Source organism: Phascolarctos cinereus, unplaced genomic scaffold, assembly GCF_003287225.1.
Source record: "Phascolarctos cinereus isolate Bilbo 61053 unplaced genomic scaffold, phaCin_HiC Scaffold_1;HRSCAF=81, whole genome shotgun sequence".
Taxonomy (NCBI): Eukaryota; Metazoa; Chordata; class Mammalia; order Diprotodontia; family Phascolarctidae; genus Phascolarctos; species Phascolarctos cinereus.
This window is the reverse complement of record NW_027555514.1, coordinates 13,924,358-13,950,753: the sequence shown is the minus strand read 5'-3', so window position 1 is coordinate 13,950,753 and position 26,396 is coordinate 13,924,358. Positions and strand designations below refer to the sequence as shown.

General features: G+C 46.7%; 1 protein-coding gene across 4 annotated transcripts in view; it reads left to right on the top strand.

Annotated features, from left to right (window-relative positions):
• RAPGEF5 (Rap guanine nucleotide exchange factor 5) overlaps positions 1–26,396 on the top strand; it is a 240,308-nt gene that overhangs the window by 161,769 nt on the left and 52,143 nt on the right. For all 4 annotated transcript variants that reach the window (XR_013485165.1, XM_020993209.2, XM_020993210.2 and 1 more), the window contains one exon: positions 23,016–23,094. Coding sequence is in view for 3 of the 4 variants with exons in the window: in XM_020993209.2 (XP_020848868.1) it covers positions 23,016–23,094 (79 nt within the window). In the remaining variant the exon portion in view is untranslated. The remainder of the gene's footprint in view (positions 1–23,015; positions 23,095–26,396) is intronic.

Genomic DNA, 26,396 nt, shown 5'->3' with positions numbered 1-26,396 from the left:
TTCTGTAATTTTAAGAAATCTAAGACTACACTAGCCAGAGAACCACAGAGCTCTGAGTCTGGAAAAGGACCTTGGGCTCACCCTAAAAGTCCTTCAAAAGTAGCAGATAACAACACTCCTTAACAAGGACAAACAAGGTTACTGACCTTTTTTTTTTTGTGAGTTCTCACTGCCCCACTGTTTACAGCCATGTGGTGTGGCTAATTATTAGACCCAACTGGCATAACATGGTTCTCCCGTGCATCTGTAAGGAGACCTCATGTCAAATGGGCGGTTTTGACAAAAAAATCCCCTAAGGAAAATGTGCCATGAAATTAGGAAATAGGAGCATTGCTTCATAACCAGAGGCAGAAGTCGGTCCCAGAGGGATGTCGCCAAGGCAGTCGGGGATTTCCGGAAAGTTTCTGGTGTTTAGCACAGTGGCCGGCATATAGCAGGCACTTGGTAAATGTTGATTGATTGATTGCGAGAAAGCACATGGCTTTGTTCAGTGACAGGGCTGCCCTCTCTTTTAATTCCTGGGTTTATCGATGGTTACTTTCCATCAATCTGGCTCCACCTGGTTGAAGAAAGGGTAGTATTATGCTTGTCATTTTCTGATGCAGCCATGCACCTGTTTAGATGCCCCTGAAGAATTGAGTACCAAGAGCATTCCCAATGTACCAGGGCCGTGCTAGGTTTGAGAGGGGCAGAGCATGATTTGGTCAACGACTCAGTGTTGGAAGAGAGATGGAGCTAGAACCATCCTGGTATTCTGCCCAGATCTCTCTACCTGGAACTCCTTTCACACGAGGCGAGTGAACGACAGAGAGGAGTGGCAGCAGCCCAAATGAAGGCCTAGCAATCACTGCCCACTGCCCACACCTCTGCAGACCTGGCAGAAGCCCAGCCCTGGACCTAGTCATCAAATCATGGGGAGAGTTTAGTTATGTCAACAGAGTCAGAAGATGAGAATGACTGACATTTATAAGGCAAGTTTAAGTGCCAAGCACTTTGTATATGTCAAGTGGCAATTCCACAATAACTGGGGGGAGGTAAGGCTTTTCGATATTCTTATCCCCAATTTGCAGGTGAGAAAGTCAAGACCCAGTGGAGTTAGGTGGGGTAGCTAGATGGCACAGTGGATAGAGTGTTGGAGTTGGAGTCAGGAAGACTTGAGTTCCAATCCTGCCTTTGACAGTTATTAGCTGGTGAGCCGGAGAAAGTCACTCCACCTCTGTCTGTCTCAGTTTCCTCAGCTCTAAAATGGGCATAATAATAGCACCTACCTCCAAGAGCTCTTGTGAGACTAAATATGAACCCTAAAGTGCTTTGCAAACCCTTAAAGCCCTGTATAGATGCCAGTTATTATTTCAGACAAACTGCTGCCTATCCATGGTCCAGGGGTTAGAGTAATGGCCCCGGAGTCAGGAAGATCAGAGCTCTAGATGGACAGCTCACTTAACCTCCAGATGCCCCGATATCCTTGTCTGTACGTGGGGATAATAACAGCATCTACATTCCAGGGTTGTTGTGAGGATGAAATGACACGTGTAACATATGCAAAGAGTTGCATACACGCCAGCTCTTTATTCTTAAGTAACTTGTCCAGGGTCACACAGCTAATAAATAAGTGATAGATATGGGATTTGCACCCAGGTCTTGCCTGACTCCTACTCCAGTGTTCTTTCTACTCTACCACATTGTTCTGATTAAATACAGAGATGAGTAACTTTGCTGTCAGAAACAGAGACAGGTGGAATCAGGGAGGAGGGAGCTGAATTATAGGATCTCTTGAGGTCATGAGATCATAGAATCTAGAGAGGTGAACTGGGGTTTTGAGGCCATCTAGCCCAAGCCCTTACTTTTCAGATGAAGAGCTGAGGCCCAGAGAGATGATTTGCCCATGGTAGTAAGGCTCATGGGTGGGACTCGCCCCAGATTCTCTGACTCCAGAACCCGCCCTTTCCACTCTATTTCTTCTGTCCCTAAAATATATGACTCTCCAAGCATCAATTGGAGATTTCTTAATCCCCATTGGATGGGTCTTTGTGCTACAGAACCATTCCCATTTCACAGACAGGAAAACTAAGGTTGAAGAGCATGACAGCATGATGCAGTGGACAGAGTTCCAGCCTTGGACTCTTGAGTTCAAATCCCATTTCTGATACTTGCTATCTTTGTGACAGGTGGCAAGTCACTTAAGCTCTGTGAGCCTCAGTTTCCGCATCTGTAAAATGGGAATTAAGAATAGCTATGATACCTGCCTCACCGGACTATTGTGAAATTTGACTAAGTGAGATCGTGTGTTGATGTTTGTGTTAATACCAGTAGGAGTAGAGATGTTAGTGGTAGGACAAGATGAAGTTAAGTTCCTCCAGGTGACAAAGTGAGTATGAGGTAAAGTCGGAAAGATAATGCAGAGATCTCTTAGCTATCCCCCTCAGCCCGTTGTGAATGGAATCATGGATGCTAAAGTCATAATTGAAGTAAGGCTCTCTCTGGAAAGCCCTGGGTCAGGCTGTTTGTGAGGCACTTAAGTCATTTCATCTCCAGCACAAAGGCCATCATCTGGGCTACCAGCTGTGAGCAAAATAGCCCCTCTGAGTTCATACTCTCAAGAGGGTACAAAGCCTCCCTGGTTCCAGCTGCCACCATGGCAGCCTGCTCTAATGAGAAATTACTGGGCGTCCAATTTCAGGTGTGAATTTCCATGTGAGTCTCTAGTCTTTTGGACAAATCTGTTCTCTCTCACCTTTGAGCACGCAACATGATGTACAGTAAGAAGGGAGCTGATGCTTTTACACTGCCAGTGGATTGTGGGTTAATTAATGCCCTTGTTACTAAGGAAAGTGGGGGAAGTGAAGTGAGACTGAGCTGAAGCATCAGGTTATTAACATGCACTGATTAAGAAAGGAAATGTGCTCATTTCATTGGGGCTTGACCCCAGGTGGGGTAATGTGTTTAATGGATGGTGCTTCATCAAAAGAACCAACCCTTCTTTCAAAAGACTATTTCCATTTTCCCCCTGATATGAGAAGGGACCATTCTAAAAGGTTAATTGACAGAGGCGGGAGAATGTTTCATCACTTTGTCATTGAGAGCACACCTTCTCTGAGGACCCAGCAAGGTCTGCTTTAAGTTCTGGGTTCAGATTTCATCATTACAAATGTATTCAGGATCAAGTGACCAGAATATGATGGTTTTCCTGTGAGTAAAGCATTTTCAGAGAAACACATTGGCCTCTCAATAGAAATAGTGGGGTATTTTCTTAATATGATATCTACAATTGCTGTCCCCCTTGGCCTCCTTTTCAGCCATTCTGCAGTCATCACTGCAGAATTAGAAGGGGCCCAAATAAGACTGAGGACCATTTTGTATTGTCCTTTGTCCTGAGGGTTGCCACGGCCAAAGAATTCATTACCCAGTGGCCAGACTAGCTTCTTCATTCCAGCACAGAACGGCCTGCCACAGGTTATGGTTTGCTGGCAAAGCCAGGAAGAACCCCAGGGTCACCTCCCAGAAAGGCATCCAGGTACGTATGACTTTGTACTTAACTTATTTCCTTGCTACATCCAAAGAAAATGAGGAAGGCCCCCAGCGTCTTGGAATAATGTGCCATAGCAAACTTCTGGGAGGGCATAAATGAGAGTCCCACAGGATGGGCGGGTATAACTAGAAGGCAGTCTACGTTGCTGATGGAACTTCTATATGGGTGAGATTATAGCGGCATTTCAGTACGAATACCTAAGCTAAGCTAGGGAATTCAGGTAGGCTGAAGAAGGTCTGACAGCCACAATGGATGGGGAATTGATACAAATCGGTTTGACCCCAATAAATAAGTGGTCAAAGGACATGGGACTGAAACCTATTGAGCATATTAAAATATGCTGAGTTATGAATAATAAGGCAAATGAAAATTAAAACTACTCTGAGGTCTTCCCTGAGACCCCCAAAGTGGCAAGGATGGTATAAGATGGGAATGAAGAGGGTCAGGTGGAAGACAAGCAGGCTAATTCACTGTTAGGTGTCCATGCTGAGAAAACAACATGGACTGTGCCAGAGAAGTGAGTAAACTATTGGTACTCTGACTCCACAATCTCATTGTTAGTCATATACCCCAAGGAGGTCATTGGCAGAGGGAAAGGTCCCATGAAGATGAAAATATTTGTAGGAGCATCTTGTACGTGTGTGTGTGTGTGTGTGTGTGTGTGTGTGTGTTATTAGCCAAGAAATTGGAATAGAGATGCTGGCCTCAGAGTCAGGATGACATAGGTTCAAGTCCCTTGCCCTGGGCAAGTCACTTAATTGCTCAGTGCTCTAGACAACGCTCTGAGACTAGAAGTTGCAGATCTACATTGACAGAGAGAGAATTTCTTCACCAGGGAGTTCCCTATAGAGTTGAAATCCCAGGTCTAGACAGAAAGAAACCAGAAATAAAGTGTCCACCCACTGATTGAGGAATGGGGGGACAAATTGTGATATATGAATGTCATTGTTCTATCCCATGTCCCAACAAGTATAAAGAATTTAGAGGCATTTGGGAAGTCTTATATGAACAGATGCAGAGTGATGTAAGCAGAACCAGGAGAACCAATCATATGCAGTGACCTTAGTGCTGGACAAGAAAACCCAGCAAATGATGCTAGAACTCTGAACCGGGCACTGACCAGCCCTGATCCCAGGTGATGATCCTGGCAATGAGTCATGCCTACCTCCCTCCTCCTGGTAGGAGACATTTAGTTTTCTATCCATCTCTCAGATTTCAGGCACTGTTTACAGTCAGTGCTCACCTCTACAATTCAATGTCATGCTTCCTCTATGCATGTGTCTACACTCTGGATCTCAGCAACATGGACATTTCCTCCAACAATTCACATTACAGCCTGTTCTATGTGACACATGTTCATATCCCTCGGTAAGTTCAACACCCAACATGCCGAGAGCCACTCTCAGGTTCTGACAAACTGAGGATACCATGCGAGTCCATGGGGAGTCCACTGGTTATACCTCAGTCTTGCAAGGAGCATGTGGGTGGTGGGGGCAATACACTGTATTAAAGGGAGATGGATTTCTTTTTTTCTCTTTTATTTTTTATTAAATTTTTTGTTTTTTTTTTAATATAAATTTATTTATTTTTGTTTTCAACATTTACTTCCATAAGATTTTGAGTTCCAAATTTTCACCCCATCTTGCCCCTCCCCCCACCCCAAAATGGCATGCATTCTGAATACCCCTTCCCTTAGTCTGCCCCCTCTTCTGTCTCTCCCCCTATTCTCTTAACTTCTTCCCCTTCTATTTGAAGGGAGATAGATTTAATAGCAGAGTCGCATACATAGCCTTCTTCCTAGCATGTCAGTAAAAGTTACTGTGGAGGGGGAAAAGTTAAGAAGTACCTTCTCCCGGCTCTTTGGGAATTGGCCAAATTACAGTAGGGCTTCTAGGAATTAATTTCAAGGAATTTTGGAAGCCAGACAAAGGGTAAAGTCATGCCTATCTGTGGGGAAAGGGCCTTTTTTAATGCAATTCTATTTACTGCCTTTTGCCCTGTTACGAATGTATATACACTCTGCTAACTCTAACCCAAGTCAGAGTCAAAGTAGCCAGGCTCCAAAAGCTTGAAACTGTACTAAGACTTTTGGGACACCTTTTATAGTAAAGTACTGGGACAGAATTTGAACCTAGGTCTATTGAGTTCAAATTTAATTTTCTTACCCTTATATGAAACTTCTGTCATCATCATCATCATTTACATGGTGCTTTAGCACTCAGAAAGGACTTTACATGTATTGTCTCATTTTAGTCCCACTGCAGCCTGTAGGTGGGTATCCCAGCTATTTTCAATCCCCATTTTATAGGTGTGAAAACTGAGACTCAGAAAGCTAGAATGATGCCCCCATGGAGGAAGGATTTGATGCCCAAGGCATCACTAGGAGCATCTGTTTTTGATGAAGATACAGTAGATGTAGGAAATTAAGTTGAATTGGTATTGATTCTATGATCTCTAACCTAGAAGCTGATCTTTTAAAATAAATTCCTGTTGGTTTGTTCCTTTGCCATTTATTGCTGCCATTTGCCTCTGGTTTGCTTTTTAAAATACTTTATGAATCTCCCTTCACTTTTTTCAGCATCAGCATTCCTTTCACTGATACAGATTGTGACTCCTTTAAAACTTCATGGTCAGTGAGTCTTTGAGAGATGCTGTGGTCCCAAAGTTGATCATCCTGCAGCACTCCTAGTGATGAGACTCCCAAACTTAAATAACCAGACTGGTCTTTAGACAACAGACATACACCATCACCTGGTCTAGACCTAGCCTTCTGAAGCTCCGCAGTATTTATGTTCTTCTGGCAGAGCAGGCTCACCTCTGTGCCATGAAATGAGGCACATTATTATCCTGTCACATTCATCTGCCATGATTTCTCCAGCTCTCCTGCAGCAGATGGGCACCAGGTCTTTGCTTCCACAAAACGTCCTGCTGTGGCTATTTTGGGTCAGCATTAAATGTTTCTCTCTAACCTCATTAAGGTATATTGTCAGTAGTGGAATCACAGACATTTGTCATTCAGAATTCTAAATTATTTCCCAGGATGGGTGGGCCAATTCACCGCTCTACTAACAGTATGCTAATAATGTCTATCTTTCCTCAGCCCCTCCCATGTTGACTGTTTCTAGTTTCTGTGATCTTCAACAATTTCCCGAATGTGAGGAGAATTCTCAGAGTTGTTGGGATTTATATGTTTCTTATTATTTCTTTGGAGTGGCCTTCCTTCTCATCACTGATAATTTGTGAGCCTTCTTTTGAAATAGTATATAAAGTTATACTTCTTGGTGTTTTATAAATTATTTCTCAGGCATAATCCATCTTCCCAACAGGACATGAGCTTTCTTAGAGTGAAAACTGCTTCTTCTGTAGCTTCTTTGCTTTCCAGAATGGGTCTCTGTGTGCTAAAAGCCCTTAGTAAGATGAACCATTGACTGGATTAACTCATTTGATGGGTTAGTGTATTTGTTCTGGCCAAGTTTTGCTGCTGTTGTTTTTAAGAGAGGATGCTGAGATCTCCAGAACAATAAGACAGCAGGGTTTGTATTAAAGGATTTTTTGGTCTGTGGTGGTTCAGCATTCACTCCTCTACTTTCCTAAATCGCAGCTGCGTTTTATAAAACGCAAAGAAAAATTGAAGGAGGAGCCTCAGACTTGGCATAGTAGCAGCTCGGGCCCCACTCTTGCAATCCAAGGAAAGGGGATAGTGTGTTGGGAATGGGTTTGACGGCCAAAGGACTGTTCCCTTGTAGCAGCCTCTATAGAAATGACCCCACCACCATCTTTAAGACAGCTCAAAAGGTAGAAATATTTCTCTTTTAGCTGTGGTTGTGCCCCCTACCCCCACACAGCTGGTAGATCAGTGGAGACAATCAGATGCCCTTGTCTGAATTTTAAAATGTTGCTGATGTCTTCCTCCAGCAGAGTTTACTACAAGGAGGCAGGCTTGATGAAGGGGCTTCCCATGCAAGAAAGGGAGCAATTCAGGGGGCTGATCAAGGTGGGAAAGGGGTATTGTTATATGGTAATTTCTTAGATGAGCAATCATTACATTTGTTCATCTTTCCCAGAGGTTTCTATCAAATCATTGGCCTCATTTAAACAGTGGCACCATAGAATCAGCTAGAATTAACAAGCTAATGTGGTGAAGTGATGTCCTTTGGGGCGGTAGCAGCCCTTTCAGATCCTGGCAGTCTTCTGGGTCATCGTCCTTTGCCAGTCTCGGTTCCTTTCATTCTCACACTTCTTCCTTTTCCCATCATCCCCCCCTCCGCCTTCAGGACCCTTTGCTGTTGTCCTACAATTGGAATCTCTCAGCTTGTGTACTGCCCCCTTTCCCCTTCTTTTTTCCCAGAGTTTAGGGAGGCTTACATGGACAGTGAGCTTTCCCAGAGTTCATAGAAATGTATTTAGCCTCATATAGGGTGGAGAGTAGAGATGGGGAGAGGGAGGAAAGGGAGGGGAAAACAGTGAGAGAGAGGAGGGAAGGAAGGGAGAGGAGTGGGATAGAAGAGGAAGTGAAGGACAGAGACAGAGAGAAGGAGAGGAAGGGGAAGGGGAGGGAGGAAAAGAGGAAGGGGGGAGAGAGTGAGAGAAAGAGAGAGGGAGGGACAGAGGAAGAGGACTGGGAGGAAAGAAGAGAGACAGAGACAGAGAGGGAAAGGAGGAAGGAGAAAGAGTAGGAGTTGGAGGAGGAGGAAGAAAGACAGAGACAGACAGAGACAGAGAGACAGCCCGGGAAAGTAGTGATGACAGAGTGACTTGCCCACATCTGAATCCTTGCTGCTTGAAACCGATCAATGAAGCACATCTCTTTGAGCTCTTCCCCAGTGTAAAGGTGGAAGGAGGCAGGTGCATGTGGTCCTTCACCCCTGGGTGGCCCCCGCTCTTTTGTTCTCCACGGGCCGGCAGGTGTGAGGATTTCTAACTTTAACCATGGCAGAACTAGAACTTTCTTATTTCATCTCTCCCATTGTACATACAGCATGCCTTCATTCACCAGAAATCTGTATCACACTCGATGATGCCGAGCCATTGCTCAGACTTCTCTTGGTTCTGTGGAAAGAGGCCAGGTTCTAGAGTCAAAGGTGGCTGCTCAGTTGTTTTCTTGTGTCTGAGTCTTCTTGACTCTATTTGGGGTTTTCTTGGCAGAGATCCTGGAATGGTTTGTCATTTCCTTCTCCAGCTCATTTTACAGATGAGGAAACTGAGGCAAATAGGGTTAAGTGACTTGCCAAGGGTCACACAGCTAGTAAGTATCTGAGACTGGATTTGAACTCAGATATTCCTGATTCCAGGCCTGGCGCTCTGTGCATTATGGTGCCTCCTAGCTACTTTAGACTCAGAGGACTTGGGTTCAAATCCAACCTCTAACACCTACTGTCTGTGTGAGTTTGGGCAGGTCACAACCCTGGGCCTCAGTTTCCCCATCCTTAAAATGAACTAATTCAACTGGCTGACCCTTTCACAGATCAAAATCTCAGAATCTGCTAGATACTAAGTATTTGAGCACTCTGACTTGGGCTTATGAATCTAGGTTCTTCCACTTACTACCCATGTAGCCTTGAGCACTTCACTTAACCACACTGGGCCTCAGTTGCCTTCTCTGTAAAGTGAAAGGTCTGGACTAGATGATTTCCATGGTTTCTTTCAGCTCCAGGTTTGTGAACATTGAAAAACATAGTATTGCCTTACTTCTAGTAAGGAAAAGATTATTTTGGTCCAAATAAAGGGCCCATTCTTCACAGACAGACACAGACACAAATGCAGACACAGACGCAGACACACACACACATACACACACACACACACACACACACACACACACATACACACATACACATATACTGTTAACAAAATCTGGCTTGTTCAAAAGTTCTGTCCCTCTAGGAGAGGCTTAGAGGGGACCAGTCTTGAAGTCTTGAGGAACTGGATTAAAATCCTGCCTCCAGCACACCATTTAACCACCTAGTGGCCCAGACAACTCTCCAAGAAGGTTAAAGATGAATTATTACTCTTCATTAATAGAGGGTGTTTGCCACAGCAATGAAATTGCAATCTGACCCTGGAACAAAGCCAAGCCCAAACACCTGCTGTATAATCATCCTCTTAGGACTTATGTAGGGAAACTGGTACATGTGTGGTATTACTGCATTTTAATTTTGTGGAAAAGAATCCCTCTTGAATCTGTCTTCTGTGACTGAAAAAATGCTACTTTTTAAATGCAATGAGCAGGAGTGGGGGAAGCCTGGGAAGGAGAGAATGAAGCTCAATGTTCCCTAGAGACAGTGATGCCAAAAATAAATAAAGCATCTTTATTTGAATTGAAGAGAACACAGTAAAAGGAGCTTACAAACATTTTGTGGTAATTGTGTATAATTATTGTGTAGGGCATACTGGCATACGTATTTTTTTTCTTTCACAGCTCTCTTGCTTTTGGGAGTTGGCTATTATTTGGACCATTCTAGCTGTGTGCATTTCCTTTCCCACCCACTCCCAACCCACACACCCTGGGGTCTGCCTGGGAACTGGGAGCTCTCAGAATGGCTCAGATCAGGTCAGCTGAAGGCATTGAAAGCTGTTTTCATCTCTTGGCTGATCGATGGGTTTTCTAACACAATTTTGGTCAAGGCAGGCCAAGTCCTCCTAGGCTGGATGGCGACACCTCTGAATCATCGGCTTACTGGACGCTAATTGATGACTTCTTTGTGGCTGCGTAAATAATGAGAGACTCACCCCGGGGAGGTGGGAGAAACTTGGTGACAGCCGTTATACTTTGATGTGGAGATGTTCAATTTGCTTCTAAACTCACTTTTAAAATGGGGAAGGAGAGTGCAGCTAGGTGGAAACTAGCTATGTGACCCTAGGTGAGGTGCCTCAGTTTCCTCATCTGTAAAATTAGGGTAATAACAGCCTCCACCTTTGGAGGTTTGTTGGGAAGACCAGAGGAGATGGCAGAACAACAAAATAAAGAATGAGGAAGGAAGGCATCCGTCTGTTGAATATATAGACAGTGTCTTGTATGCTCGTGAAAGAGAGGAAGTTCTTTGTTCAGTTATCTTTGCTTCCCCTTGCATTAGACCAGGGTCTTCATTTACCAACAACTGGATTTATTGCATTTGGAAGGAGGAGGCAAAGTTTCCATCTCTTCAAAAAGATTCAGGGTGGGGGGAAGGGGCATGTCGAGGGGGAAGAGTGTGGATAATGTACAGCCTGCATTTTACCTGCCTGGGGGCTCTCAGAGGTTCTACGAAGAGCTGTTTCATTCTTTTTTAAAAGCATCCTTGGACAAAGTATTTTGTCTTAAAATTTTGACTTAAAACCAGACTTTGCTGGCAAGATCATAGACCTGGGGCTGAAGGGACCTCAGAGATCATCTGGTCTAACCAAGCCCCTCATTCTGGAGAGGAGGAACCGGTCCCAGGGGAGTGAAATGAGCTGCTCAAAGTCACAGAGGTTGCACAGGTAATAACTGTCCAAGGTGGGATTTGAACTCAGGTCATCTGACTCCAGAATCACTCTTACATTGCCTCTGCTCTTAAGGCAATGGTGAATTTCTTGTAGCTGCTCTTTTAAATAAGCACAGAACATTCTTTGTCGGGTCATATTTCTCTTTAGTATTTTGTCCAGCCCCAGAATCACAGAGAATGAAGCCCTATGGATGGTGCTGCTGCTATGTAGGAGTCCAGACTTTGCTTTAGGATGCCTGAGGTGTGACTGTCCAGGGACACCACTGGTATAGCGCCCTCTGGTGTCAGGAGGTGAGGGCTTCTTTTTGCAGGAGATCTGCAAGCTAGAAGGAGCTAGGGACAGAGCCCCTCCCTGGGTGTGTTGGAAAAGGGGTGGATCACCCTATGGATAGATACCACAGGGCTGATGTGAGAGGATTCCCAAGACCACTTCTACAGGTACTGCCTTTGTGAGCCTCGCACCTCTCACCCATTTGTTCACATTGACAGTCTCTGCTCACACCCTCAGTGCTCCAGATAATGACTTTCCTGCACCCATCACCACTGGTACCTGCACACATCTGGGCATAATGTCCCTCCTATGCCTTCTTCTCCCTCCAGCTGTCCCCACAGCAGCAGGGACTCTGGGAGAATCCCTCCCTCTGTATGGTTAATGGAAACCCTTGTGTGCTTCTGAATCCCCATCCTGGAGCACCTTACATCCAGATACAGCCTATCCCTTAGAGATGGCTGGCAGTGAATGCTGCAGAGGCACTAGGTCCCAACATCATCAGTCTCCCTGCTTCTCAGATCTCCTCTCTCCCTTCAACCCTTTGCACTGCCATCCAGCTGACATTGCTAAAGCACGTCTGTCTCATTTGGGTCTTCAGGAAGCTTCATTGTCTCCCTTCTTCCTTCAGGATAAAATGCCCCCTCTTCTGCTTGGCATTGAATGCCCTTCCCAGTCTGACCTGAGCCTACCTTGCTCTCCCAGTGATTCCATATTTCTGCTGCACATGCTTTTCATTCCACCCAGACTGGCCACGAGTCACTTCATCTGCCACCTTTGCACCAGCTTGCAAAGAGCTCTCCCTTCCCTCCTCTGCCTCCCTGAATCTCGAGCTCCTTTGAGAGGTTAGCTCTGCTGCCATCTCCTACATGCGGCTGGCCTTCAACAATCCCAGCAGCCTCCCAGAAGGAAGCTGCTCATTGTGCTCCTTGGTTGTCATCAATCTCCGGTTGTGAGGAGGCTCTTCCTCATGGTCAGTTGGAACCTTCCTCCCTGTAATCTTCACCATTTGGCCTCATTTCATGCTCTGATGCCACAGAGAATAGACCCAATCTCTCTTTGATACAGCAGCGTCTCAAAGATGGGAAGCCAACTTCTGTGTCCCCTTTTAGCCCTGAATCCTTCCCTGGTTTCTTGTATGGCTCAGTAGTGATTAGTGGGTGTTTTACTAGCCTGTTCTCTTGGGGAGGAGCTGAGTTCAAATCCTGCCCCATCACTTGCTCCCTAGATGACTTAAATCACCAAAGCTCACCAAGCCTCAGGATCATCAGCTGTAAAATGAGGAGGCTGGTCTAGAGAAGGCCTCTCAGGTGCAGACTTCGGATCCCGCTGCTGAGATGCCTCGTAGATTGCTAAGGCTGTTAAGTCACCACCATCATTGTGTTTTCAGTGGCCCATCTCAACAAAGAGTCACCCTGAAAATGACTTCTCCTCATTTGTCAATTAATACATTAAAAAATTTACTGAGCACCTCACGTGTGTCCCTGAGGTTTGTGTTTCTGAATATTTTCTATACCTCCCTTACATGAAATTTCCAACATGGAAACCCAACATGGGCCTTGGCTCTGGAAATACAATTATTTTTTCTCTTTTGTTGAAGAGATAGAAATCTATTGTGATTGACAGCTCTTAGCACCTGTAAACCTTTAAGGGGTTTGCTAAGGCTCTGGTATCACTAATTTCCAGCTCAAAAAGTCATCAAATACCTCTGAGTGATTATCTGTGCCAATTCGAGACGTTATCATTATTCTTTCTTCTTAAGTGTAGAGATCTCAACTGCGAACATCTGTCCTTTGATCGATTGACTACAGCCATTACAGGATTGCATCATTTTAAAGTATATATGTAAGTGTGTGTGTGTGTGTGTGTGTGTGTGTGTGTCTGTGTGTCTGTGTGTCTGTGTGTATCACCCTCCAGCGGTTTCAGAACTCAGATCTTCCCATCTCCACGTTCATTGTGGGAAGTAGGGGTTGGAGCCCATGGGAAGAGAAGGATTATATGCTCCAGAAGAAAAACCAGGTCTTTTTGATGGGAGCCATGTCTGCCCCCTCTGGCCAGCATGGCTGCCCTTCCTTGCCTTTCTCTGATAGTCTCATGAGTTGCTGGGCTTACCCAGGCCCTACCCAGTTGTTGGCCTTCTAGCAACGGACCCTCTTGAATCAGTTTCAGCTGGTCCTCAACCAATCCATTGACTGAGAATTGGTTGCCAGGCGTGTAATAGAAGCCGTTCCTCTCAATAGAGCTTGTCTGAACCTGAGCTGTCCTTGGCCCAGCCTTGAGGTCCCCCACCCCACAGCAGAGCAGCCTGGGAGTTCTGGGAAGGGCTATCAGAGGGCCTTTGATCCAATGGGCACAGCAGGAAGTTTGCGAGTGACTGACGGCTGCCCACAGGCAGAATTCGACTGAGTCATGGCCCTGTGGCCGCCCCCTTATTTACCCAGGTGCCCCTGGGATGGGGGCAAGTGAGCCAGTGATCTGCTGGAACTTGAGCCAGTCAGGCCCTGTTGATTTAGAGAAGGAAGTGCAGAGCAAAAGGATGCTCAATCCTGTCCCTTCAGGAATGCGGAGCCCAGTGCTGAGCTTGAAGAAAACGAAAGAGTCTAGTCAAGTCCTCTTTAATTTGGCATGATGAGTATACCACAACAATGGCCAACATTTTTGCACTTTAAGGCTTATCCTTTCCACATGTCTGTGAGATAGGTGCTATGATTACTCCCATTTGACAGATGAGGAAACTGAAATGAGAGAAGTGAATAGCTTGCCCAGGGCACATGGGATTGAAAGTCAGAGCCATGTTCCCTTGCAATCCCCAGACCCCGACTTCTTCACTTTCCTGTGACTCAGATGCTAAGATACCTCCATCCCTATTGAGGGATCCCAGGGTGAGGGCGCTGTAGATGGAGGCAGGAGAGCGCTGCATTTGAATCCTGCCTCTGACCCTCAAAATCTCCATCTTATTTTCTTAGGAGGGAGGGTGGTGGGCTGACCTAGGAAGAGCTGAGTTCAAATGCTGTCTTAGATAGTTGCTACGTGTGAGAGCATGTTCAGGTCTCTTCACTGGAATTTCCCCATCTGAGGAAGGTGGCTAACGGCACACATGGCACCTTTCTCACAGAGTTCTTCTGAACCCAAATGATAGGATGAATTTCAAACTCTTTGCAAAACTTCAAGCCCTTTATTAACAAAAATCTGGAGGGGGGAGGGGGGAAGAGGTTGGGAGGTGGAGGCGACAGAATGAGCCTGTGGTTTCACTGGTAGAAGGAACAGCTGATGAGGAAACTCTTTCATTGGAGGTCACTGCCTTCTCTGAGACATTTTGCCTTGATGAGCTGCCTGGTGGGGGGGGGAGTGTCACTGAAATGGTAAATGACTTACCCGGGATCACACAGCCAGAGGAAGATTTGAACCCAGATCTTTCTGTCTACTTTACCATGTTTCCTCAGTTCTTCCCAAATTATTTTGCATCCATTTAGATGCTTTTTGATTTGTTATTATCATTATTTTATTATAAAAATAGGGGCAGTTATTTTTTTAGTTTGCTAGCCAGATGCCCACTCTCTCTCTGCCAGTAATTCTCAGTAAACTGAAGCCTTGCAAAGAGAAATCATTTATAGCTAGAAGAGGGCCTCATTCCAAGTTCAGAAAGGAAACTGATAATACAGGCTGTTGTGTGGCGCCTGGCATGCTATCCTTCTAAATGGATTCCGATAGAAAGATTTGACTTATTCCTGGGAGTTACTTTGTGTATGCCTGGGTCCTAATTTAAGATATTAATATTCAAGTCATTTTTGCTTTTATTCCATGTGATTTTGAGGCATTAAATCAGCTTCTTTCCAGAACCAAGATTAGCATGATACATCTGCAGTTGTTGGGAGCCCGCCGCCACAGCAGGCAGGCACTCAGACAGACCTGTGCGATTGTCCTCCTATTGTGCATGGTGGCCCCTGCTGCGCCTTTGCTGTAGGCAGGTGCTTGAACCCGAGAGATTGTCTGGAAATAATAAATCTGTACTGTTCATCAAAGTGCTTTATGCCCGTGTCTCTGATCTTTGCCTTAATAATAAATGGCTTCTTCCCATGGGTCCGTCCCTGGTGACACCATTGTCCACTGTTCAGTTATTCTCCAATAAGTCAATGGAGCTGGATTCTTACCTGTGTTTGCTCCATCCATTTATGCCAGCATAAGCCATCCTTGCCCGCCCACCTTGTGTGAGTTTTGACTATACCAGGTTGTTGAACGTGTTGTCCAATTGTTAACATTGCAGGATCAGACTGTAAGATGACACTGGACCCTCAGCACTCTGAAACGCTCATTGACTTTCTGCCTTCCAGATCCAATGGGCCTTGGGGGGGGCCTCTTTCTTTTTGCTATTTCTGGAGCACATTAGTCTGATGAAGCCTCATTCTTAGAAGAGAGTTTGGGGCTAGAAAGAGATTGGGAAGTCACCTGAAAAGAGGTGAGATAACTCAGAACATGAGAGAAAGAAAAGTCTCAGAGGGATTGATTGTTGAGAGAAATGTATGTAGATGCCACGGCCTGAATCTTTTCTAAAGGTCGTACAGGATAGAAGGAAAGGGTGAAGATGGGGGCTCTATTCACAGCGTCTTGGATGCTCAGAGACGGTGCTCTGCATACCATTGTGCTAAGATCACAGGTATCTCAGAGCCCAGGGGTCTGTCTGCATCATGATGAAGCATTGAAGGAGGGCTTCTGTAAAGGCTTTAAAATAATTCCCTTATTAAAAAGTATCAGTCAAGGACATAATTGTGCATGGCTGGTGATGCACAAATTGAATTACACATAGCCTGTCCCTACCTTCTAGACACTCTGTGAAACAGTGGATATACTGTTCTCTTTGGATGGAGAAAGACCCAGGGTCAGCTAGGTGGTACAGTGGATAGAGCACTGGCCCTGGAGTCAGGAGGACCTGAGTTCAAATCTGGCCTCGGATACTTATTAGTTGTGTGACCCTGGGAAAGTCACTTTACCCTATTTGCCTCAGTTTCCTCATCTGTAAAATGAGCTGGAGAAGGAAATGGCCAACTGCTCCAGGATCTTTTCCAAGAAAACCCCGAATGGGGTCATGAAGAGTCAGACACAACCAAACAGCAAGTTACTTTGCTTGTCGCAGCCTCGGTTTCCTAACATGTAAATTGGTGGTTAGTAATTAGGTTTGTGCCTATCTCACAGGGGTTGGGGGCTCACATGATATAAGTTATGTAAAGTGATTTGCAAATTTTTAAAAGGTGCTCTGAAAATGCTGAGAGACAGTGCTGCTTAGAGGATAGAGACCTGGTTTCAGAGTCAGAAAGATTGGCTTCCAAGCCCACCTCTGACAGATGCTGGCTTTGTGACCCTGAGTAAGTCACTAAAGTCTCTTGGCCTCATTTTCTCATCAGCAGAATGGGGGAGGGGTGGAGCTGGTCTGTCCCTAAGGTCCGATCCCATGCCCTCAGACCCCATGTCTGTGACAGGGTGCATTCTTTTTATCAGATTGCTACGGCCTTGGCCAAGCTGCAGGCTGGAGAATATGTAGCGGTAAAGTTAAGGATGTTATCGGACTGCTCATAGCCTTGACGAAGCCACAAGCTGAATGACGTGTAGCGGTGAAGTTACAGAAAGACTGAAATTACAGAAGGGAACATTTCAGGGTCTTTGGGAAGACCTCCTGGGCTTGGACTCAAACCCTTCTGTCCTCAAAGGAAGTTCTGGGGATGAAGGTGGAAGGGGGAGATGTTTAGTACTTAGCTATAAAAAAGCATGTTCAGATTGTTTTCTACCGTTTGAAGAATGTCTCCCCAATCATCCACCCGATAAGATGCTGTCTTTGAAAGCAATATTTTTTAGGAGTGAGTGTAAACTCAATGCCTCCCCATCTTTAAAAAGAAAAAAAGGAAAGCTTTCAGGGCCCAGAGGTGTGGTCATTCCAAGCACCGGGAGGGCACCGTATGTGTGGGCTGAGCTGCAGAGAGCCCACAGGGGTAATAAGCATTCGATTCCAAAATAAGTACACCAAGAGAGAGCCCCGCTATCAGGAGTGTTGCGTTTTTGTTCTGTGATTAAAAGGGTTACAATTGAAAACACTGCGTGCTTAGAGGAAGCTAGGCACTTGGGTCTGGGTCTGCATTCAGGGCTCCTGGAATGAAGGTCCAGAGCCCTGGGAGGCCGCTCCATTGCACCCCTAGCCAGCTGTGCTTCTTGGTGCAAAGGTCAGGTCCACCAGCCTCAGCTGGAAAACATTTTCAAACCTTTGCGAAGTGTTTTAAGTTCATATGAGATGGGGGGAGTATCACTGTTTGCAGGAGGCCAGGGAGCAGACGCAGAGATCATTAGGAAATTCTGCAGAGTCTCATTCCCAGACCACGGTTAGTTTGACCACTCTAAGAGATTGCTGGTCATAGACTCTTTCCGTTGGCTTCCTCTGAAAGGCATTTCCCCTGATGAGAAGCTTCATGATGGTAGCACCTGTAGACAGCGAGGATGGGAAGAACTTGAGATCTAGAGAGAGAAGGGGAGTGACTGCCCCAAGGTCACACTGCCAGTAAGCATCAGAGGTGGGATCTAAACCCAGGTCCTCTTAACTCCACAACTGTTGCTCTGTCCCCAGGACCATCTGCCGTTCAGAACCTTTTCCTTCTGAAAGTTTCCCCAGGTTACACAGAATTGATGAAAGTGAGATTCAGAGGCCTTACTGAACCTTCTCCAAATGGACTGAGGTGAAATCTTTTAAAATGTCCCCTGAGTACCACTGAGGTCACCAGAGGGGTAACGGGGCCTGATGGATAGGGCCCTGGACTTTGTAGTTAGAAAGGTCTGGGTTCAGATCCCATCCATAGATATGTACAAACAGCATGAGCCCGACTGGGAAAGTCAGTAACTTCTCTGGGCCTCACTTTGCTCGTCTGTAAAATGAGGGAGTTGGACAGAATGGCCTCCAAAGTTCCTCCCAGCATTAAAAGTCTACCACAAGAGAAATAACGATGGTGAGGGTGACGACTGACACCTCCATGGCACTTTCAATTTTACCGACTTTGAAATGAGTTATCTCATCTGAGACTCCCAACAACCCAGGTCAGACAGGTGCTATAGGCACCATTATCTCCACTGAGTTGTCCTCTAGTAGTCAGGGGACTTAACCAGGGTCGCACCCCCTCCCGAGCCACTGCACAAGGGTGACGTATGCTGCAGGTGGAGGCTGGAAGTTGCCCAATGTTGGAAGCCCCTAAACTTGTAAAGGAGAAATTGACTCACTAAGAGCAAAAGGGAAAAAAAAAGCCAAATGATTAAGCTCTTAAATGAAAATGTGAGGTCTTTTCTTTTTCTTCAAACCTAAAAAAATGTTGGAACACCACCTGAGTACCCTTGGAAGGAGAGGTGTATAAGAGGAAATCCTTGCTGTTCCTCAGTGATGCTCATCATAAACATGACCTTGGGAGCCAGATTGGCAATGACTGGGCCTCGGACACCCCTGGGAAGGGCTGGGTTGGATTTCTCCTTGGCCTCCACTTTCATGGTCATTCCCAAAGGTCTGTGGTCTCCAACAATGTAGCTCCATCCCAGCCATCCCTTCCCTTCCAGGCAGCTCTGGTTCATGTGTCCCCCAAAGATACTGGCTGAGGAATCTTCCTTGTTTCTTCCTGACATTTCAACCTTTCTGTCAGCATCCTATGGGCTGCCCGTTAAGATGCTATCCCTTACTCACTGACCTGCCCACTCACTTTTTCATGAATATTTCCTTGATGACGTCCTTTGCCCTGCTCCTCCTCCACAATGTCTTGTTTGCAGCGTTTCGTTAATGCCTCCTGCCCATCATGGGCCTCTCTATTGTGCTTTGAGAGATCTTCCATTTTCATTCTTCGGAGATGATGGTGTTTTGTGACTTGTAAAAATATGCCAACCACAGACAAGTATTGGTGTTAAAAAGGCGGGCGATGGTTATAAAATCACGTTTTAGTGTTTGGGTTATCGATGAGTTATTTATACATCGTAAGAACGTGAGAGACAGTGTGGCATGATGGTTAGAGAGCCTGCCTTGGTATCAGGAAGACTCGGATCCAAGTGTATTGTGGCCATATCCTGAATGTGTGACCTTGGGCAAGTCACCCTCCTGGGGCTCCGGGCAGCCTTCTCAGTCTGTAAGGTGTAGGGAAGGTGCTGGCCTGCTTGGTGGAGGGAAACTCTTCACTGGGTCTTCCCTGTACCAGGTCCAGTCTCTACCCTGTGCTGACAACATGCTGGTCATTAAGAACTCTTGAGGCAGTCACTGTGGGAGTCATCTCCATGGAGGCCACAGAGATTTTCAGGAGATTTGTCTCCTAAAGATGCTGAAGACTTTGGAGCTTTCACAGTGACCTAGGCTGCATGCCTCATGTGGGGGAGAAATCTCATGTTGGTCAAGATCTCCTGTAGGATGATAGTTGGGTTTTCCAAAGGAGCAGGCCCATCTCTTTTGATTCAGAGTGTTGGGATTAAGGCTAGAGTTAGGTTTTTGAAGGAGCATTGAAGTTGTTCAAGAGGAAGATGCTTTCCTATACGAGACTGCTTTTTCCCCCAAAGTTTAACGCCTGTCTTCAAGGAGCAGTAAAAGAATGTCAACTTTGGCTTTTGAGTCGGGATGTAGTTGAGGGTCCTGGTCCTTCCAGGCTGGCTCTTGTTGATGAATGGTCTTGAGAGGCCAATCCCTGCGGCCACTGAGCTTTGAAAAATATTTCTTTCTTTCTTTTCTTTTCTTTTCTTTTTTTTTTTGCATTTCCACTATCTATACAACTCTGTTTTTTTATTCTTTTTTGGCTAGGCAGTGGGGTTAAATGACTTGCCCAGGGTCACACAGCTAGTAAGTGTTAACGTGTCTGAGGCCAGGTTTGAACTCAGGTCCACCTGAATCCAGAGTCAGTGCTCTATCTGTTGCACCACTTAGCTGCCTAGAAAAATATTTCTAGATACCTAGGACGCCTGTCTCTGTGAAAGGCAGAGACTAGGGGCAGAGAATGCCTTAAGTACATTATTTTGATTGGGGTGACTTTATTCATCATACTCAATTACTTTCAGCAATCCATGCCAGAGAAAATAATACAAATGATGTCTGATGTGTTCACCAAGTGGGAAGGGATGCTCTTTATTTAAAAAAAAAAAAAGAAGGTTGGAACAGTGGAGTGGTTAAATGGAGGAAGGTTGCAGCCGAGAGCGTTGGGAATCTGGGTGTTTCTGTAGGATTTTCACTGGAGACTCGTGATTTTTATGCAGTGATAAAGAAAACCTGTTTTTTTAATTTTTAATTAAATTTTTATGATGGAGGCTTTGGCAGATGCTTTTATTTAAATATTCAGTATGGGTAGAGCCAAGGTGAAAGCAGCATTGAGAGGTCTGAGGCCTCAGTACAAGAGGATTTGTCATATGTTGGGGGGAAGGGCTCTGTCTAAGTGGACATCAGATGTATTTGCTTCCATCCCACAGGGCCAGGGACTGCTCAGTTCATTAGCAAAGCCTCTTCCAGGGTGGAGTGGGCCAGTTACGTCTAAGGTCGTGGTCGTAAGAGCCTCAGGCACCGGCCTACCTCCGTGACCTAAACCGCTGCCCTACCTCAGTTTCCTGCCCTGTAAAATGGGTACAATAAGAGCATTCACATCCCAGGGTTAACGTGAGGATCAAAGGAGATGATATTTGTGAGGCTCTTAGCACAGTGCCTGGCACATAAAAGGGGCCACATAAATGCTTATTCCCTTTCCCTAATGCTGAGGATATGAGTGATGAGGATAAGATCGGTCCTGTGCTAAAGAATTCTGGGGGAAAAAATAAATAAGTAAATTAAAAAATAAATTTAAAAAAAAAAGAATTCTGGGATCTGAGACCAGGAGATGGGAAGATCCTTAAAGGTCACCTCATCCGGCCCCTTCATTTTAAAGATTAGGAAACTGAGGCCCAAAGAAACAAGCATTTAAAGGGCAGCTAGGTGGTGCAGCGGATAGAGCACTGGCCCTGAAGTCAAGAGGACCTGAGTTCAAATCCCACCTCAGACCTAACACTTGACCCTTACTAGCTGTGTGACCCTGGGCAGGTCACTTAACCCCAATTGCCTAAAAAATAACAAAACAAAACAAAAGAAACACACATTTATGGAGCGCTTCCTACTGCCAGGCACTTTACAAATACTATGTCATTTGATCCTCAGTTGAGGAAACTGAGGTAAACTGAAGTTAAGTGACTTGGCCAGAGTCACACAGGTAGTAAGGGTCAGAGGCTAGATTCACACTCAGATCTTCCCTACTCCAGGTCCAGTGCTTTGTGCACCATGGCGCCCCCAACTGCCTAAACTTGCCTGGCTCTTCCAATATGGTCAGGTAGCGGTCAGCCAGGCTCACCAGTCTAGAGCCTCACTAGCTTAGCACTTGCTCTGGGCAGGACCCTCTGCCGGGCCCTGGGGCACTCCCTCACCTGGGGCAGGGGAGGGGAGAGGCCAGCCAGGTAGAGAATGGTGATCCACGTGCTCAGAGGGACAGAAGGGACTCAGACAGCAGCGTGAGAGGTGCAGGACAGGGAGCTCACCCCCAGGCCAGTGGGGATGGGAATCAGGGACTGAAGGATGGTCGTTTCCAAAAGGCAGAAGTGGGAGATGGGAAGAAACCACTGCAGGCGGGGGGGGGGGGGGGGGGGGCCGCCAGAGAAAGGACCTGGAGGTAAGCATTAGCCCTGGGTGAACGCGGCAGAGAGACTTCCTCAGACTTTCAGGGTCGGGTAGAAGCGTTCCACAGCTAGCTGGGCATCGTGGCTGCGGAAGGACAGCCTCGACATCAGGAAGATGCCGGTTCAGCTTCCATCCCCAACACACTTAATTAACTTCTCCGGGACAATTTCCTTAACCACAAAATAAGGAAATTGGACAAAACGTCCCTCCGTTTCTGAATCCACTGTCCCAGGGAATATGGAAAAGGGGTGTGATAGAGGGTATAAAAGGCCTGCTTCAGAGTCAGGAAGGCCTGAGTTCAAATCCTGCCTCTGCCTGATGCACCTACTAGGACGTGACCCCAGACAGGTCATTTCAACTCTCAGCATCCTAGGAAACCCCCTAAGACTGGACAGGATGGACGAGCTAATCATCAGCCTCCATCCGGGTGGGAATTCCCAATGCCACGACACAGGGCTGGATGGATGCAGGAAGACGCCGGCCCCTGGCTCGCCGTTGCTTCTTCCCTTCAAGTCTGTTCCTGGAAAATGGGCCGAGATTCCCCCTGCCTCCGTGTCCGGCCCACGCTGGGTTCACACAGCAAAGAGATCAATGCCCGATGGAATTTTTCAGCTGAGGAAAGAGGGTGGGTCCCGCGACTGGGCGTGTGCCGCCAGGCTAAGATAAGAATCAGAAATCCCTAGTCATTGCTCAGCCCTCTTACAGCTCCAGGCGTTACATCAAGTGGCTTCAGAGCCCCTCCCAGCCCCCTGGGTTTCGTTCTCTGCCCCCCTTGCTATAGACGGGCAAACAGCCTCCGGAAAGGCCGAGGACGCCCGAGTCCTTCCCGGGGCTTGAATCCCACCAGGATGCAGGAGACTCCTGACCTTTCCCAGAGGGGCGCTCGTCCTTCGTTTCTGTCCCCAGCCCCTCCGCTGACGTTACCGACCCAGGTCCCGACGCCCGCGGGCCCCGGTGGGGCAGGGACCCCGCTTGAGGCGATCTAAAACTGTGCGTGTAAACGGGCAGGCCCGCCGGGGGGCGGGTCGGTGGGTGCCAGCCTCCCTCACCTCGGCTGTTTGCTTTTCTCCGCAGAGACCCTTCTGGATGATTTCCTGCTCACATACACCGTCTTCATGAGCACTGATGACTTGTGCCAGGCGCTGTTGCGGCAATATCCTTCCTTCTCCGTGGGTCGCTTTGCAGGCCGCTGTCCCAGCAGATGTTTCGTGCTCCAAGCCATCTGCCTCGCTCAATTAGCCAGGTTGTGGGGGAGCACGGGGCAGGTTAAGGGCTCCTGTATTCGTCCCAGAGGTTAAAATGAGGCAGGATGGGAGACGGGAACGAACATTTATTAAGCACCCGCTGTATGCCAGTCACTCTGCTAAGCACTTAGCTGACAGTATTTGATCCATAACCCGGGGAAGTAGGTTCTTTTCTTATTCCCGCTTTATAGTTGAGGAAACTAAGGCAGAAAGAGGCTAGTGACTTGCCCAGGGTCATACCGCTAATTAAGAGTATGGGCCTCCTGTGCCCAGAGCTCTACGCATCGTGGTTCCACCTAGTCTTGGTCGCGGGTGGCAGGACAAAATGTCCCGTGTCATGGAGAAGACATCCAGTTGATGTTATTTCATGACGTCATGTGTGGGGCTCGTTTATAATGGCTTAGAAACCTTGGAAGCAAGTGTTTAGCCTTGATAAACTGAGACTTAAGTAGTTGTGTCCTGACAAGTTTTTAGAGTTAGTGGTAGACAGACAGACAGACTAAGCATTTAGTAAGCGCCTGCTGTGTGCCAAGCTCTATACTACGCACTGGATACAAATACAAGCAAATTGAAGAAGAGTCCCTGCCCTTGAGGAGCTTACAGTCTAGGCAGTGTGGAAAGGGGGGAGGTGGAGGGTCTGGGAATGGCCACAACGGGGCCTGGAAGCCCAGCCTGAGAAGGAGAAGGCTAAGGGGAGGCACTGGGGGGAGGAGGTGGAGGTGCCATGGTGTAGGAATGGCAGGGTTGGCTGAGCTCCGGAGGGAAATTCCAGCGATGCCGGGATGCCGGGAGAGTCATTCATGAGCAACATCGCAGCATGTCTACGACACTCTGCTCTGCAAAGCACTCTCCCCGCGTTCTCCCATTTAATCCTCACAACACTTCTGTGACGTCCTGCTGTTTGGGGCAGCTGGGTGGTGCAGTGGAGAGAGTTCTGTCCTTGGAGTCGGGAGGAGCTGAGTTCAAATCCAGCCTCAGACACTTGACACTTACCTGCTGTGTGACCCTGGGCAAGTCACTTAACCCTGATTGCCTCACCAAAAAGAGAAAAAAAATCTGCTGTTTTACAGATGAGGAAAACTGAGGCCCAGAGAGGTTTCATCCAATCCAATAAACGTTTATTAATGGTTTAGTGACTTGCTCAAGGTCCTAGAGCTAGTGACTGAGGCTGATTTTGACCTCAGGTCTTCAGTGTGCCACCTAGCTGCTCTGTAGTATCCTGATGGAGGTAAGTTATTCCCATTTCATAGCCCAGTGAGAAATTAGGAGTTCAAGGATGGGCAGCCAGGTAGCTCAGTGAATAGAGCACCGGGCCTGGTGTCAGGAAGACCCGAGTTCAAATCCAGCCTCAGACACTTACTAGCTGTTACCCTGGGCAATTCACTTAACCCTGTTTGCCTCAGTTTCCTTATCTGTGCCAAGAAAACCCCAAATGGGGTCATAGAGAGTTAGACACAGTTGTAACATCTGAATAACAGCAATGTGGGAGCTCAGTTCAAATCCTGTCCCTGTCCAGGCAAAATATTTGACTTTTCTCTGGGTCTTTATTTCCTCACCTGCAAAATGTGAAGGTGGGAATAGACGACTCTCAATTCCCATCATCCTTCCTTTTCACCAAGTGGTCACGGGGCATTTCTCTGGGCCTCGGTTTCCTCATCTGTAAAATGAGAGTGATGACGGCACCCACCTCCTAGTGTGGTTGGACCAGGTAGACAATGTGACCGTGTGAATATGAGTTGTTGTTATCAACCACAGCAGATACAACCCAATTTAACACACTAACTGTTTGTCATGGACAAGACGTAGACATGATGTTGAAAGACTCAGTCTCCTCGGTGGGTCACGCCTCAGGAAGTCATTTCCGTCACGCACAGCTGAGAAGTCTGTCTCAGCCCATCGTGAGATCTTGTAGGACGGTGACTTGATACTCACATGACCCCCTTGGAGCACCACGAACCCAGATTCTAATGGCCAGCAATGTTTTCTGGTTCATCATAATTTTTTTAAATCTCTGGGCTGACATGACGCTGTATATTGTTTCCGACTCAGAGCATTTTCCTGCTAAAAGCATTTCTTGGGCTGCTATACGATATAATAGGGTAGGGGGTGGTGGGGAGCAGCATGGAGAGTGGCAGTGGGGGAGTCTGTGTTAGTGAGCGCAGGAATGGGAGAAGGCCTCTTTTGACCACCGCATTGTCTCCAGGGACCCACATGAGGCCCCAGTCTCCTGCCCCTTCTGGTATTGTGGGAAAATCAGTGATGTTTGCCAATCTTAACTGTTTTAAAGCTTCTAAATTTCCATCATTCCTACCCAGGACTGAGGGTAGCAATGAGAATGATGAGGAATGTCATCTGTAAGTCAGCCATGATTGCCTCATTATTTACACTAAATTTGCAGAAAAGTATTTATAGGAAAAGGGGCAACTAACTAGGTGGCACCATGGATAGAGTGCTGGGCCTGGCCCGAGTTCAAATCTGGCCTCGGACACTTACTAGTTGTGTGACCCTGGGCAAGTCATTGAACCCTGTTTGCCTCAGTTTCCTCACCTGTAAAATGAGCCAGAGAAGGAAACAGAAAACCACTCCACACCTGGGTCTGGGTCATGCCTCTGCTGTGCGATCCTTTCAGATCATTTAACTCCTGTTTCTTCACATGTACAATTAGGAGAGGAATAGATGCACTAGACACCTATAAGTGCATATGTACGTGTGTGTGTATACGTGTGTGTGTGTGTGTGTGTGTGTGTGTGTGTACCTGTAAGATAAGTGCTTTTGTAAGTTATTCCTTTCCTTCTTCTTTGGGCACAATATCATATCCTCCCTGACCAATGTCTATTATGTGCCCTCTCCAGCACTCTGAATGCAAAGACCAAAATTAAATAGTCCCTGTCTGCTAGGACCTTACCAGCACATACAAGTCAGCAAAGACAAGGACTGTGCAAAGGGGCACACAGTAATGGGAGAGGGAGGGCTTGCCAATGAACAGAGGAGGGGGTGGGGAATCAGGAAAACCCTGGTCCCATAGGCAGGACCTGAGCATTCATTCCACAGTCTCACTAGTGGAAGCAACTCCTTGGTATAGAAACTCCATCCCCAGCTGAAGGTTAGCAGCCAACTCCCTTGTAACTCAGCATTCTCCTGAGTCCCTGGGTCCAAGTTAGGTGACTTGTCCATGGCCACACAGCTACTGTTCATCCACGGCCCAAGGATT